Source organism: Apium graveolens, chromosome 9, assembly GCF_009905375.1.
Source record: "Apium graveolens cultivar Ventura chromosome 9, ASM990537v1, whole genome shotgun sequence".
In the NCBI taxonomy this organism is placed as follows: Eukaryota; Viridiplantae; Streptophyta; class Magnoliopsida; order Apiales; family Apiaceae; genus Apium; species Apium graveolens.
This window is the reverse complement of record NC_133655.1, coordinates 225658228-225674092: the sequence shown is the minus strand read 5'-3', so window position 1 is coordinate 225674092 and position 15865 is coordinate 225658228. Positions and strand designations below refer to the sequence as shown.

General features: G+C 36.5%; 1 protein-coding gene across 1 annotated transcript in view; it reads left to right on the top strand.

Annotated features, from left to right (window-relative positions):
* LOC141682550 (midasin) overlaps positions 1–11212 on the top strand; it is a 38965-nt gene extending 27753 nt beyond the window's left edge. Inside the window, exons 50-76 of the mRNA XM_074487242.1 lie at positions 22–249; positions 329–451; positions 987–1068; positions 1146–1276; positions 1381–1545; positions 1808–1883; positions 1991–2103; positions 2413–2492; positions 2584–2697; positions 2853–2921; positions 3010–3154; positions 3598–3764; positions 3935–4047; positions 4149–4384; positions 4524–4775; positions 5509–5718; positions 5843–6001; positions 6073–6399; positions 6535–6831; positions 6907–7053; positions 7317–7520; positions 7624–9357; positions 9441–9722; positions 9945–10124; positions 10212–10310; positions 10400–10525; positions 10639–11212. Coding sequence (XP_074343343.1) covers positions 22–249; positions 329–451; positions 987–1068; positions 1146–1276; positions 1381–1545; positions 1808–1883; positions 1991–2103; positions 2413–2492; positions 2584–2697; positions 2853–2921; positions 3010–3154; positions 3598–3764; positions 3935–4047; positions 4149–4384; positions 4524–4775; positions 5509–5718; positions 5843–6001; positions 6073–6399; positions 6535–6831; positions 6907–7053; positions 7317–7520; positions 7624–9357; positions 9441–9722; positions 9945–10124; positions 10212–10310; positions 10400–10525; positions 10639–10671 — 5892 coding nt within the window. The 3' untranslated portion in view covers positions 10672–11212. The remainder of the gene's footprint in view (positions 1–21; positions 250–328; positions 452–986; positions 1069–1145; positions 1277–1380; positions 1546–1807; positions 1884–1990; positions 2104–2412; positions 2493–2583; positions 2698–2852; positions 2922–3009; positions 3155–3597; positions 3765–3934; positions 4048–4148; positions 4385–4523; positions 4776–5508; positions 5719–5842; positions 6002–6072; positions 6400–6534; positions 6832–6906; positions 7054–7316; positions 7521–7623; positions 9358–9440; positions 9723–9944; positions 10125–10211; positions 10311–10399; positions 10526–10638) is intronic.
* The last annotated feature ends 4653 nt before the right edge of the window (positions 11213–15865 follow it).

Here is a 15865-nt window from a genome sequence, read left to right as displayed (position 1 = left end):
GCGCATGCTTGTAATAATCAGATTTTGGATACCATATTTGATGAATTTTCGAGTTTGTGGATGAGTATGAAATTTCAAGAAAAAACTAAAGAAGAACATGAAGCTCAGATGTACAAGTTCCGTCCTCGTGCATTTAAGATGGACAGCATTGTTCAAGTTGACATATCCACTCTTCGTAGTTCAGTTGGAAATGCTGCTTTTTCAGAATGGCAGGACATGATTTTAGCAGAAGAAGAAATTGATGTACAGGTCAGAAAAAATGAAGTTCATTTTTGACTGCCTTGGCTATCTCTCTGCCATGTCTAACGCTGTCCTTCCATCCATGTAGGCAAATGCTGAACAGTATAGTGAATCCTTGGAGGAAAATTGGAGGTTCTTGGAAGAAACAGTACTGGACCACATAGTTTTTCTCCACAATGCAATATATGGCTCAATAGATCTTATACAAAATGTATGTTGATCTAAAACTTAGTGTGATTATATATATTTATTAATGTTTAGAATTATATATATATGTGTGTGTGTGTGTTTGTCTGTATGTAAATGTATGTACTTGTATGTAATGTAGACTATATGTTTGTAAGTCTTTTAATCCATGGTGTAGTATCAAGATGCTTTAGTAAGTGGTAGCTAGAAATTTTCATCTGATCATATTTTTGTTTTTTAATATGTATTTATGTGTTTTGCTTCCTTTGGTATATAAGTAAGGATTTTGGAGTAGGTTTTATATGTATGGCAGTTTGCTCTACGTGGTTCAGCTAATCTTGTAATTTAGATTGTAAAATTTCCCACTTGATAAAACCTAACACTGGCCAGTCAGAATTTTTGTCCACAAGTACTTGTTGAGTATTTGGTGTGTGTATATGTGCATGCATGTGTATAGACAGATGAAATGTGTTCGTCACTAATTCTTATTAATAGTTGTTTCTCTAGTATTTTCACATAGTTTTGAGTCGTGTAAATAATATGAACTCTCTTTTGTTCAGCCTGGAAGTATTGAAGTAACGGATTCAGACAGACTGTCGACCTTTATTGACTCGTATACACTGGGGACCAGAATGATTACAAGTAATTATTAAGAGTTCATACTCCAATCCTATGGAAATTTATTCATCACCCAAATTGTAATTTTTTGTTTTTTACAGGGCTGGAAGGTTTGCTATCCTCCAGTTTTGATGCAAAGCTCGTGCCAGAGCATCTACTTCGCCTCTGTATAGATTATGAACAAAAATTTGTTTGCTCTCATAAAACTAAAGAATCCTACAATTTTTATAAGGTTCTATATCTACTTTGTATATAGGAAAAGAAGTTATAATATTCTTTTTCTTAATATTATTCTTATAATTTTTGTTAATGTTCTTCAGTGCACTCACTTTGCAGGATTCAAATGCACTCGTGATGGCTAAAATGGTGGAGCCAGTTTTAGCTCTTCAGAAGCGAATTTCATTTCTTCTAAATGAAAGGGAAGACCATCCTGCTCTTCAGAAAATTTTGGATGTGATTGAATTGGTCCTTTCTATTCCTTTAAACACTCCTCTCTCCAAGGTAATAGATTTCCCTGATGTTTAATATCATTAAAACATTTTTTTTTGGTTTGTAATAATATCTTACATCAAAATTTTGAAGTTTGACCCGTAATCTTTTATGTTCGTTGTCAACGATTCACTAAAAATATAGTGTTGAGAATTTATGTTATTGGGCATAGTGGAGTCCATTATAGCATGATTTGCCTTCTATTGCTAGTATTACTGTGTTGTATACCGTAAACTAGGGTATGGCCTTACACTTTTTCTTGGTTTGCTTCAAGGCCCTGTCAGCATTACAGTTTCTTCTGAGCAGGATCCGTACATTACAGGAAACTGTTTCTAAATTTCCCCTTACTGGTAAGTGTATTATTTTGCAGAGTCTAGATTTATAGATCATTTTTAGTTCCTCTCTCCTTGAGGTACCATGTTAATTTATGTGTTGCAATGGAACCTGGAATATGCAGATGAACTGGAGCCTATTCTTAGTTTAGTATCCTCGTGGCAAAAGTTAGAGTTTGAATGCTGGCCTTCTTTGCTCAATGAAGTTCAAGCTCAATTCGAGACCAACGCTGGGAAGGTAAATATTGTTTAAATTCTATGGCCATTATGCTTTTTCAGCTAGCCATCCCCTATTTAGGAAATGCAACAGTAAATGTGCAAGTATCAAAATACTGTGGAAACTAGGGTTTGTGCAACATATAAATTTGATTATATTAAAGCGAATTCTTAGATATTAAGTTTTATTTCAGTAAAAGTATGTAATGTTTTCTTTAAATGTTTTATGCAGCTTAGTCTTTTTACCTAATTACCAGATTACAGTATATTGTTGCTTGCTTGTTGGAGTTCTTTTTATTTGCTCCTTAGTTTGGTTTTTATCTTCTTGCAGTTGTGGTTCCCTCTATATTCAGTTCTGCAACGTAGGCATTCTAAAAATACAGATGAGCATAATTACTCCACTATTCGGAGGTAGGTTTAGTAGCTTGTGTACTTGCCAGTTTATATGTTATACTGTCTAGTGCTAGTTCCATGCTTAGTTGGTTACTGATAAATTTTGCAGTTTGGAGGAGTTTATGGAGACATCCAGTGTTGGTGAATTTAGAAAGCGCCTTCAACTTATTTTTGCTTTTCTTGGACAAACTAGTGCTGGTTTACTCCGTGGTTGTTATTCAAGGTTTGCTTGCTAATCTCAGTTTCCGTGCAGTTTATATATATAGATGCAGTGAAGAGAAGCATAATGCAATAAAAAAGCAGACACAAATGTCTTTTGGTAAATAGTCTCCTAACTGTTTATTTTCTTTTAAAGTACTAACTTGATACATTTTGTAGTACTTACCAAAGACAAAATGTGGACATACTGTACAACACGTTTGGCTTCTATGCTCAGTTTTTGCCAATGTGAGTTCTAATTTTCAAGTGTTGTATTATTTTGAGTTTACATGAAGTTGTTTCAAGAGTGGTAATGTTGTATGTACTTCTTTCACAGAATCTTGGTGCACATGGAAACCAGCAGGAAGAGTATTGATTCGGAACTAAAGGAGATTTTGAAATTGTGTCGATGGGATAGAGCTGATATGGAAATTTCCAGAAGAACGAGGCAGAAAGTAATGAAGATCATACAGAAGTACACTGTAAGTATCATTTCCAAATTTTTTAATGAAAGATAGTTGTAATTTATGAATGTACAAGGGAGTTGATAAATATAGTTATTGCGATTTATTAAATTGTAAGCGTATATTAGCAGTTATTGTAACGTCTCATGAGTGTACCAACACCTTATAATATGAACTGATTGTCTGTAGCAAGTAGTCTGGCTTTGGAACTTTGTCCTCTATCTATATTCTATATCCTATGTAAGCTTTAGACATTAGAGGTAGAATTAAAAAAAGTAGATGTTTGAGGGATAATGCCTTTGATTTGTTTTAGAATAATTTAATAAATAGTAGGGCATTGATGGCATATACTGCCACTCCTGTATATAGACTGCACAAGTTTTTTTAGTTATTTGTTTTGCAGATTTATTCAAGCACATAATGGCATTGATTTTGTTCGTGTTGTGTTTAAATTTCCACAGGATCTACTGGAACAGCCTGCTATGCGATTTCTTGCCCAATACACAGCAGAAAGAGGGTCACAACTTCAGACTCCACAAGCTCTGAATCTTTTGGGAGATTCTTTGGAGATGAACAGTCTTATCCTCAATGTTGCATGTGACCCCATTCATTTCAGTGACGAAAGCCGGTATGTTAATATAGTGACAACATACATTGTAGTTGTACTATAATAGTTCATTATGTTGATAGTTTCTTTCAGTGATATTGCTTTATCTTTTAGGTGCAAACCACTGATTTCGTACATCCTGGAATGTAGTATTTATGTATCTTTCTTACTCAATCATTACCCTGATATAGGTCTCTGTGGTACTCCTCGTTGAGGAGTAAACTGTCTAGTGCTTTGCAAAACCTTCAACAGGGATCAACAACTGAATTTGATTTCCTTCAGAACTCTATTAAAAAAATTAAAGGTTTTTCGTCCATCTTTGTTTTTGAGTTGAGCTTCCATTAAATTTACGAATGACTTTTCGTATACCATTTTTCCTAATAACTTAAGTTGTTGCTCCTAAAGCCTGTGCAAAGGATACAATCAGAGAATGTGCACCTTCCAATTCATTTGGTCTCAAATACCAGGAAGATTGCAAGAAGGTACTGCGCTCAATTAAAAAGATATGCGAAACTGCTGCCGATTCTAGTAAACTTTGGAAAGATGAAAAGAAAAGTTTCGGGAAGAGGAGGGCTTTGGTGGAAATGCTGAATCTGTTAGATCGATCTGGCTTGTTGAAGCATAGGTCTAACTCCTTGGAGGTATTTAATTATACTTCAAATATTCTAGAGTTCAAGGTTTAAACTAGAATTTTTTATTTTGAGCATCTGTGCTGTAATTTATAGATTATTCATGCCGGTGATAATTCAATTAATTTAATTCTTTTAATCTGAAATACAGGATCAGGTCGCTAAAAATAGCAATTTGTGGGTTCTTCAACAATCCTATGACTTGAAGCATTTGTTACTGACAGATGGTATGCTCGCAATGGATTTCAAGGTTGCGGCTTTGGGTGAAATCCAGTCTATTCCCTTTGGAAGTTGTGAAATTAAATGGAAAACAGCGAACCAGTACTTCTTCAAGAGCATTGCGTCAGTAGAGCATCTGCGTCAGATCTGTTTAAATTTTCACAAGGATATTAACCTTGAACAGGTATGCTCATAGTTTTTGTGAGGAACTACTTATTGTCACATTATCTTGTGTATTATACTAACTAAAGTACTTTTAGTTATTTTCTTCTGCAAGGAGCCTACTGCACAGGGATGCCCTATCTGTTATTAACCTTTAATTTAGTCCTAGACAAGTTTGATTAAAAAGAATTATTATATTTCTTCCCCGGAATTAGAGATTAGTTACTTCTAGTTTTTCGGTATTTCAGTACAGATACAATTTGTTCTTACATTGTGTATTGTCACACAAGAACTTCTAGATATCTGAATACACTTTGAAGTTTATCAGTAGCTATTATATCTATACTACTATATTAAATCAGAACTTAAGATAAATCATTGGTCGGTACCATGGGCTCAATGGTAATACAATGGGCTTATTTGATATCACCGGACTTATTAAAATGGGTAATTGAAATCTACTACAAACATGCTTGTTGAAACGCAAGTTATTGCATAAATTTACAGCCGAGATCATAATAATTCGTTAGTCCAAATTATACACGGTAAAAATACGATTAGAATCGTAACATTATCGTTATCATATTTCAAATAATATAAAAATTTCAAAATGTAAGTTATTAAAATATGAATAAAATTATAAATATAAGCCTGTGCATAGCATGGGTTGTTAGATAGTATCTTTTAACTTTCTTTCTCGAAAACATTTAGATGTTGTCAATGTTGGATGGGTAAAAAAAATATCTTGCATACAGGTTACAAGGACATGTTCATATCTTGACCATCTCATTGCATTAGAGCGAGAACATCGTTTGGCTCTCTATAAATTTTCCGAGCACCTGAATTACTTGAAGGATTGCTTGTCGACTTTAAAAAACCTCTCTCCAGAATCTACTGCGAATAACAGCAACTGTTTGATTTCCAGTAGCCGACATGTTACTTTCAAATGCATGTGGCAACAAAAGGTACACTGCTATTTGGCTGCTGTTTAGCTTGCACATGGTTGACAGTAAAATTAACTTTTCTCCATATATCTAATTTCGTAGAATTGTGATTGTGGTCATTGACTCACTGGTCGAATAATTGCAGCATACACTAGATATTCTGTTCGCCACAATGCTTGATGAGTGTGTGTTACTGAGAACGGTAGAAAATAACCATTTGACCACTTGTGAAGATGGTGAAAGTGCAGCAAGGAACACCCGTCTCTTCATTGAAAAGTATATTCCGCATATTCGTAAATCAAAGGTACTTGTATTGTTAATGTCCTTTTCAGAATCCAAGTTCTATTGCAATCTCTTATAGGAATTTTGCAACAGGATTTACTGGATGAGATTCTTTTAGGTTGCGATAGAGTTATAACAACCGAGGTTCTTTCATTGCATCCATATGGTGTTACAAAAAATATGGAACAGATGGTAACCCAAAATTTTATGTTGATTAGAGAGTTTGGTGACGAACTATCTGCATTCCGCAAGGAGCATGGCGGTGACAATCTATCTGCTTTTCGCAAGGAGGATGGTGACCATCTATCTGCTTTCCGCAAGCAGGATGGTGACCATCTATCTGCTTTCCGCAAGCAGCATATGTATGGAGGATCTGTTAATGACATTCTATTTAGTCATCTGGAACATATACTCGAAAAGGTAATGCATAACTATATATGCACATAACATGTGTTTTAATATTTTTTGACAAATCAATTAGGTCTGATACTTCAAATATATCAGAGCGAAATATTTGCCCAGCCCTCTGATGATTGGCCCATTAAACATTTACAGTGTAATTTGATTGCTGAAGAATATCTGTTAGCACTACAAGCTAGAAATGTGGAAAATTCCAGTTGTGTCCAACGGGAAACAGCTGATCTGAAAGCTATGTTCAGTGGAACCCTTGATGGAACTTATAAGCACATTCTGAAGGCACTTAAGTTTGTATGCTCGTCAAATGATGGCAATGCTCTTCCTGAAGAGCCTCCAGAAAGTATAACTGCATCAGTAAAAAGATTTGTTGTGCTAACTGAAGATCTTCAGTTACATGTTATATGTGATGACCTAACAAAGATGGTTAATATTGCTGTAAGTTGCGTTTACTTTGCGCTATATTATATTTTTGGTTTTTATTTCATACTAAAATATTTGATCTCTATTCAGGGAGATTTGGTAGCTTGTGACAGTAGTGAAAATCCTAATCTATGTAATGTTCTTGGAGCACACTTGAAGCATATGTATGCGCTGTTAGAACCATTGCAGATCTTCAGTAAAGGTCTACTAGATGATTTTTTGGTAATCCATAGATCGGTATGTTTCTTTTCTATATTTTCTGAATTTGGTCTTGGAGTAAACTTTAGATTAAGAAAACCTTTCTGGTGTCTGCTTCTTGATATATAAACAAGATAAGTGGGTTTCCTCTCCTTGTGACCCCTGACCAGATTTACAAATAGATGTTAAATATATGAAAGAAACTGTAGCCGGCCAAAAAACACAATACAGTATAAAGCAGTAACTAAATGGTATATGCATGATTATTTTTAAATGTGACTATCTGCATCTGCTTTATTTAGGTATCTATGATGACACATGTGGTTGCCAGAATCTTTGCGTCATTGTTTTCCCAAGGATTTGGTGTTTCAGCGGAAGACGATGTGGATGACACTGGCCATAAACCACCTCAGGTTTCAGATGGAATCGGTATTGATGATGGTGATGGAGTAAAGGATATCAGTGATCAGATTGATGATGAAGATCAGCTTATTGGTATTGATAAGGTATGCTGTGAAACTATTAGTGTGCACGCACACATAAACTCGAGCTGTGCTTTCTTTCCTTGTTTGATATTTACATTGTTTTACTTAAATCTTCGGCCTGCAGCAAAATAAAGAGAAAGATGCTTCAAATGAGGTACCAAGTAAAGATCAAAAGGGAATAGAGATGGAGGAGAATTTTGATGCGGATGCATACAATGTCAGTGAGGATTCTGGAGAGGATGAGGAAGCTGGTGAGGATGATCAGCAATTAGAAACGGAAATTGGGGAAACTGGGCCTGGAAGTGAAATTGTTGATGAGAAATGCTGGGATAAGAATGAAGTTGACAATCCTAGTACACAAAATGAGAAATACGAGTCTGGGCCATCCGTAAAAGATGAAGATCCCACTGGTAGAGAGCTTAGAGCTAAAGAAGATTCTGCAGCTGAGGCAGATAACACAGAAAACCATGATCCTAATAAATTTGATGATCCAAATGAAGATAATGGCGAGCAGGAAGGTCCTGGTAGTACAGAAGATGTGCAGGACATGAACATGGACAAGGAAGAAGCATATTTAGATCCTACGGGGTTGAACTTTGAAGACCAAAACACAGGGTCTGACAAAGATATTGACATGGAGGAATTACAAGGTGCTGTGGAAGATGCTTGCCTGGAAGAGAGTGATGAGTTGTCAGAGCACAAAAATGATGAAGAGGCCAAGTTAAGTGAGGAAATAAGAAATGAAACTGAAGCTGAAATTGAAACTGAAGGGGATGGAAATGCAGAGAGAGATGATTTAAAGAATAGTACTGACAAAAATACAGAAATGGATCTGTTGGCTCAAGAGAAAAATTCATCTGGACCCGATGCTTCTGACAATCAAACACCTAATACAGATTCCGCAACACAACCACAAGGCGAATCACAAGCTGCAGCAGCAAGAGACGTTTCTCTAGAAGCAAAATGGTCTAATTCCAGTGATATTCAGAATGACCTTGCTCCGTCAAGAAACTTACCTAATTCATCTGAGAGCGAAATTGCTGTACCCGACTCATCCAGTAGTGGGAAATTGAGTAATGATTTACCCAGCAGTCAGTTGCCACATCAAGAGTCTACATCTCTTCAGAAAACTCAGCCAAATCCTTATCGTAATGTTGGTGATGCACTTGAAAAATGGAAAGAAAGAGTGAAGGTGTCTGGTGATGTACAGGAAAGCAACGAAGAGTCCCTGGATGATATAATGGAAGAGAATGCTCAAGAGTATGGATTTACATCGGAGTTTGAACAAGGAACAGCTCAGGCACTAGGACCTGCATTGCCTGACCAGATAAAAAACAATATTGGTGGGATTGAGGTAGATAAAATGGATGTTGATAGAAATGCAGATAGCGAAGAAAATGTTGGAATGGCTAAAATGGATGTTGATGAGCAAGCTGAACCAAACAGTTCTAAGACTAATGTATTAAATAATGGAAACAAGTCTGAAAGAAAGATGGATATGAAAAACTTGCATATGCTACCGGAGGCATCCCCGGAAGTCAACAGACTTGATGATGATGATGCCACAAATCTATCAGAAGAAAGTTTAGTGTCCATGAGGAAGTCGTACATGAGCGAGGATATTAATCAAATCAAGACTCTTTCACTCAGAGACAATGAACTGGGGAAAGCCGGCAACAGGGAAGAAATGCCAAGTGATATGAAAGAGAAAGGTGATACTCTTTGGAGAAACTATGAATTGCGTACAACAAGGTTGTCTCAGGAGTTGGCTGAACAGCTTCGTTTGGTGATGGAACCTACTCTAGCTAATAAGCTCCAAGGTGATTACAGGACTGGTAAAAGGATCAACATGAAGAAGGTATGTTAAATTATATTTGAAGTTATCTTATGAGCGTCGCTACTTTAGTTCGTGTTCTTATTAAGATTCTGGTTAATGTCCAGGTTATTGCATACATTGCAAGTCAGTATCGAAAAGATAAGATATGGCTCAGACGGACTCGGCCCAATAAACGCGATTACCAAGTTGTCATTGCTGTCGATGATTCCCGCAGCATGTCGGAGAACAACTGCGGAGATGTTGCAATTGAAGCTTTGGTAACAGTATGTCGCGCAATGTCTCAGTTGGAAGTGGGGAATTTGGCAGTTACAAGCTTTGGGAAGAAAGGAAACATTAAATTACTGCATGAGTTTGATCATCCCTTCACTGGGGAGGCTGGTGTGAAGGTTAATTCTAAACACTGCTTTTGTTTGCATGCACTTGCTGATAATAGGAAAATCATAATATGGAGCATGTGTTCACATTGTTGTTTTTTGTCCTTGTGGCTACAGAGTCCCTTAAGAACACATAAAGTAGTCCATTCTTGGTTATTTAGTCATACTATTCACCAGATCATTTCATTCCATCCTGATCTTCTTTCTTACTTTTCTATTTTGCTAATGGTGCAGATGCTCTCAAGTTTGACATTCAGGCAAGAGAACACTATAGCAGATGAACCAATGGTTGATCTTTTGAAATATCTGAATAACATGCTGGATGATGCTGTAGCAAATGCGAGACTCCCTTCTGGCCATAATCCACTGCAGCAGCTGGTTCTAATCATAGCGGATGGACGGTTTCATGAAAAGGTACCTTGTTCACAGTAATTCATGTTTGAGCTAAAAAAATTATTGAGATTATAGTTTCATTGCCTGTATGTTTATCATTTTATTCAGGAAAATTTGAAACGGTGTGTGAGAGACATCTTGAGTAAAAAGCGTATGGTAGCCTTTTTGCTGCTTGATAGTCCACAGGAATCCATAATGGACCTTATGGTACCTCAATCTACTTTTATCTATCATTGCTTGCTGAACAAGTAAAATGTATCTCTAATGCAATTAAATGAAAAATTGTGCTACTACAGGAAGCATCTTTCGAGAGCGGAAATGTTAAATTCTCCAAGTACATGGATTCGTTCCCATTCCCATTCTATGTCTTGTTAAAGAATATAGAAGCACTTCCTAGGACACTAGCTGACTTGCTGAGACAAGTAAGTCCCCATTTTAAATCATTAATATGATTTTGTCTCCTTTATTGATCTCTATCATTGTAAACTTTTTATCTCGTCTACAATCTAATACCTTATTTTGCGATTTTTTGCAGTGGTTTGAACTTATGCAGTATTCCAAGGACTAAGTCCATCAATGACTCACCAACTAGGGCTTCCATTCAAGCATGTGGTGCTTAGGTTGAATTTGTGGACTGTAATGACTAAAAGTGCACTCTTACTAAGAGAAAACTTTTGAAGGACTAACCCAGTGGTTAGTGCTGAAATTGTACAAGACAAGAGGGTGCAATGGATTGACTGATGCGGAACCGGACAATGTAAATATAAAGAGCTCTTGGGTTGAGAACTGAATACATGCAGGCTGCAGCTGCTGCTGTTATTATCTGTATATTACTCGTACTATTTTAATAGTAGGGCAGTCTGTTGGCAACTTAATTTTTGGTGCATCCAATCCCAGTTTTGTCGATCGAAGTCGGGGAAAAGGGTAAATCTGGAGCGAGTGTCCTCGATGGGTTACATAGACTTTTAATTTAATTTGTGGAAAAAGTTAGGAACTAAATACTACTCCCTTCGCCAATTTTTTTTACCAAATATTAAACAGTGCTCTTGATTACTAAAAATTATATATTAAAATAGATTAAATATATAATAATTTTTTATTTTATTCAATTATAAAGTATTAATAAATTTCGGTTAAATTTTAGTCAATGACAACCAAACCACCAAATGAGACAGTGACAGGTAAAATGGGAGAGTAATTATCTTACCAAATATCAAATATGTATGTATGTATTAAATATAAAGCCTGTTTGTAACAGATTTATTGTACTAGGAAATAAATGGGTGGGTGATGTGGCTAGATTGGACCCAGGTACCGAACATTAAAATTTGCTCATATAATACTCCCTCCTTCCTGTTTCTTTTGAAAAAAAATGTTAGTTGAATAAAGAGATGTAGAATAGTCCGAGCTTTGATTGGGCCGGATGTTTTGGGCTTCGACTCGGGTCGGGCCGAAAATCGGGCTTTTTTTGGGCCGGATCGGATCGGGCTGAATTTTTTTCAAATTTAAATCGGAAAGTCGTTTCGATCCAATCCATTTTTGGTTTATTAGAAACTAAATCATTATTAGTTTGAACAATGGACCAAAATGTTATTTGTGTTAAATGATCCAAATATCACTTTTAAAAATGACCCAAAATGTCACTTCATAACGGTACTTCGTCTTTCGTTTTATTTTTTTATGCAAAAAGGTACGTTTTGCTACTTTATTATTATTTTTAAATTTTTTTATAATGTGCAAATGTTAGTTGAAGTAGCGTTTTGGCTCAAAAGGGCACATCATATAGCGTTTTATTTTATCTACCGTTTTGCGCATAAAAAAAATCAAAATGCCAAACGTTACACGAAGTACCGTTTATTTTTTGCATAAACGGTACACCCGTTTTGAAGTGACATGGCTATTTTTAACCCCCAAAAAGTGACATTTAGGCCACCACCCTATTAGTCTGCATAAAATATTTTATGAAAATATTAAAACATTTATTTATAAAATAACATGTTTTACCAATTTTATCCAAATATATACAGGGTACTTAGTATATCTAGTATATCTTTTTTTTTTATTATTCATGCAATAAATATATATGTGTTTAAAGTATTATTTATATTTTAGTATATATAAATTCATAAATATATAAGAAAATATATTAGAATAATCAAATTATAACCTGTTTTTTCGAGATTTTAATCGGGTCGCCGATGGTTAAAAGTACCGGTTTTTCTGAACGGGGTGTAGCAAAATAACGATTTCAGAATGAGAAAATTACCGAATGGAACACGTATTTACCATTCGGGTACTACACCTATAACTAGGGTAAGGTTTAGAAAATTTCACCAAATACGCATACAATTGGGTTATTCAAAAGATACCTGACTCAAACATGCGTACTTCTCAAATACCCGATTGCGTAATTCCAAATTCACCCTTGATCCCCATATATAACCGGCTACACCCAGTTGACAATCAAACTTCAAATCATATAATATAAGCACAATCCAATTGGGTTGTGAATGTACATTCTTGTACATTCTGTTTCCGAACGGTAGGAGGCGCCTTTTTTAATTGCTGCCTTTGACCCAATAAGCTTTCATGAAAAGGCTTTAGAAAACTCACATGAAATGTTGGATGAATCTTATCCTAGCTGGTAGATTCAATCGATAGGCAACAACATTAACTTTCTTGATCACTTCAAATGGCCCATCATATTTCTGAACCAACCCACGATGAACTGATTTTGAACTAATCTTCTTCCAAATCTGTGGTGTCAATTTCAACAACACCTTGTCCCCAACCTGAAATTCCAAAGGCCTGCATTTCTTATCAGCATACTTCCTCATCCTATGTTGTGATTTACTAAGGCTGTCATGAGCATCTTCAAATATTTCTTGTCTCCCAACAACATATCTATAAGCAGCAGGACAATTTCCACCCATTCTCTGAATCTCTACCTCATTTGGAGTTCTAGGCCGCACTCCCAAAACCATCTCAAAAGGACTCTTGCCTGTTGATGATGAATGCTGCAAGTTATAGCAGAACTGTGCGGTGTTCATCAAGTCTAACCAATTTTTCTGAATCGCAGTGACAAAGTGTCTTAAGTATTCCTCTAGCAAAGCATTCAACCTTTCTGTTTGGCCATCTGTTTGAGGATGATTTGCTGTTGAAAATTTCAGTTCAGACCCCTATAACCCAAACAAAACTGTCCAGAATCTTCCAGTGAATCTTGCATCTCTATCACTAACCACATCTTCAGGCAACCCAAAGTACTTTACCAGGTTCTTGAAAAACAGCCCATCGGCTACATCAGCGGGACAAGCATGCGATGCAGGGACAAACACAGCATACTTACAGAATCTATCCACAATCACAAGGATAGATTGCATCCCATCAACACTAGACAACCCTGAAATAAAATCCAATGATATACATTGCCATGGTCTGCTAGGGATTGGAAGAGGCTACAACAAACCCGCTTCCTTCTTCTTTTCTGTTTTGTCAAGTTGACAAACCAAACATGACTTCACATGCGCTTCTGTGTCTTTTTAGTCTCTTTTCCTTCAAACTCCCTTGTACTTTTTTTAGAGCGTACCGCTCTTTTTTTTTAATAAAATAAGGCATGAAGGAGTCAGATGCTTCTTCTATTCTTTTCCCTGGCGCAGCTGGGCCTCTAACATCTTGGGCCAAATATATGTTCTACACAACAAAGCATACATCATTTCAACACCCGGATCTCCAGCCCACTTAGAGTCTTGCGACTCCCTCAAAATCTGTAGTCTCAAACTCCCACCACAAGGAACATAGAGCCTGTTGCCTTTAGCATGCAATAGCCCATCTTCAATCCAATACTTACGAACAATGCCTTCACGCACTTCTTTTATAAGCCGCTTATATGCCTCATCGCTTCCCGAAAGCGTCCTGATTTGTCCCACAAAGTCTGAGTTTATGACTGTTAGAGCATTGACAATTCTTTCACAGCCACCTTTCTACTCAAAGCATCAGCGGGCTCCCGGCTTGTGCCCCCAAGTGAAATAAAATTCTGCCAAGTATTTCTGCCAGCGAGCTTGCTTTGGAGTCAATTTATTCTGAGTTTTAAAGTAAGTATTAACCACATTATCTGTACACACCACGAACTTTGTACCTAGCAAGTAATGTATCTACACTTCTAAGCAATGAATCACAATAGTCATTTCTTTTTCATGAGTAGTATACCTCTGCTCAGCATCTTTCAACTTTCTACTTTCATATGCAACCGAATGACCCTCTTGAACCAACACACCACCAATAGCTTTATCAGAAGCATTAGTGTGCACCTCAAATGGCTTCTCAAAATCAGGAAGTCTAAGTACCGGCTCAGTCGCCACAATCTGCTTCAACTTTTCAAAGGCTTTCATGCAGCTCCCGGACCACTCCATTTTACTATCTTTCTTCAACAAATCAGTGAGGCTTTGCACGATTTTTGAATACCCCAAAATGAACTTTCTGTAGTAGTTCTCCAACCCAAGGAAGGACCTAAGTTCAGAAACTTTAGTAGGGGCAGTGTGGCGCCCCAAAATCCGGGGTCGGAAATCTCGGAGGCCACGCCATCTAAACCACTATAAACCACATACCTTGCACCACAATATATAAATACTCACACTTTACAACCCCACACTCATCACACACACACACACTTACAAGTTATTGTCTTGGAAACGAACCATTCATTATTAGAGTGGATTAAACCGCAAAGTGATAATTATTACAACCCAAAAGTAATTAAGTCTTACCGGGAAATAACCTTTAAGTAAGGCTAGTCCGTCGACCAAATATATGTTTCTTATTTATTACCTTACATAAGTCATACTTATAAATAAGCAGAACTAAAAACAACTGAAAACCAATCCAGCTTATTCAGACTACCTGCGGTACAACACCAAACAATCTACGGAACAACTGGCCATTTACTACCCGTTTCCTGGCTGTGGTTCTCATGGTAGGCATCTTGATTCACTGTTGTGTTGTGTCATTTAAAGAAATCAAGAGTGAGCTATAGTGCCCAGTATAATAATGTACAGTATGAAAATGACTGTATTATAAGCTTACGTAAAACATCATATATGATAATTATGTTTTATTCAAAATTAGTTTTCCTTGGTGATACACACCTTCTTATGAAAACAATTCTTTAGGGGATTTTATTATCCTGCGAATACCTTAATAGTAAACCCAGCACCTAGGCTTGGGTTACGGTATTGCATCACAATTCCAATTGGAAGAATATGACACTCGTTGAAGCCACCGCATACGATGATCAGTCGTAATACGATTAGTAACCTTTTCTACTAGTAGAAGAATGACACCTTCGTATCCCGGTTATCACCCTTGCCGCATTCGGGCTACGTGTCCCATTTTTGGGTATACACATACTTCACAAGTTCCTGAGTACACAGAGTACCTTCGCCTGCGGTACCTTTGGTAGTCCATCTAGCACACATAGTACCAGAGTTTACCCCTCCCTTGTCATTTTAAAAGAATTCTATCATATCTCGAGAACTCGAACCACATCGAAGTTCCCCAAGCGTTTTGCTTGTTGATAGAAACAGTTTATCTTACTAAGATATAAATGTATATATATATACGTACTTCCGAAATTTTCGGAGGAAGTACTAAGGATTTGAGTTGACCGTTGTCAACAGATAATTAAATAAGGGGAAAAAGTTTCTCCTTGAAACTATATTCAAAATATAAATAAGTCGGGATAATATTCTCCGACGATCTGAAATTAT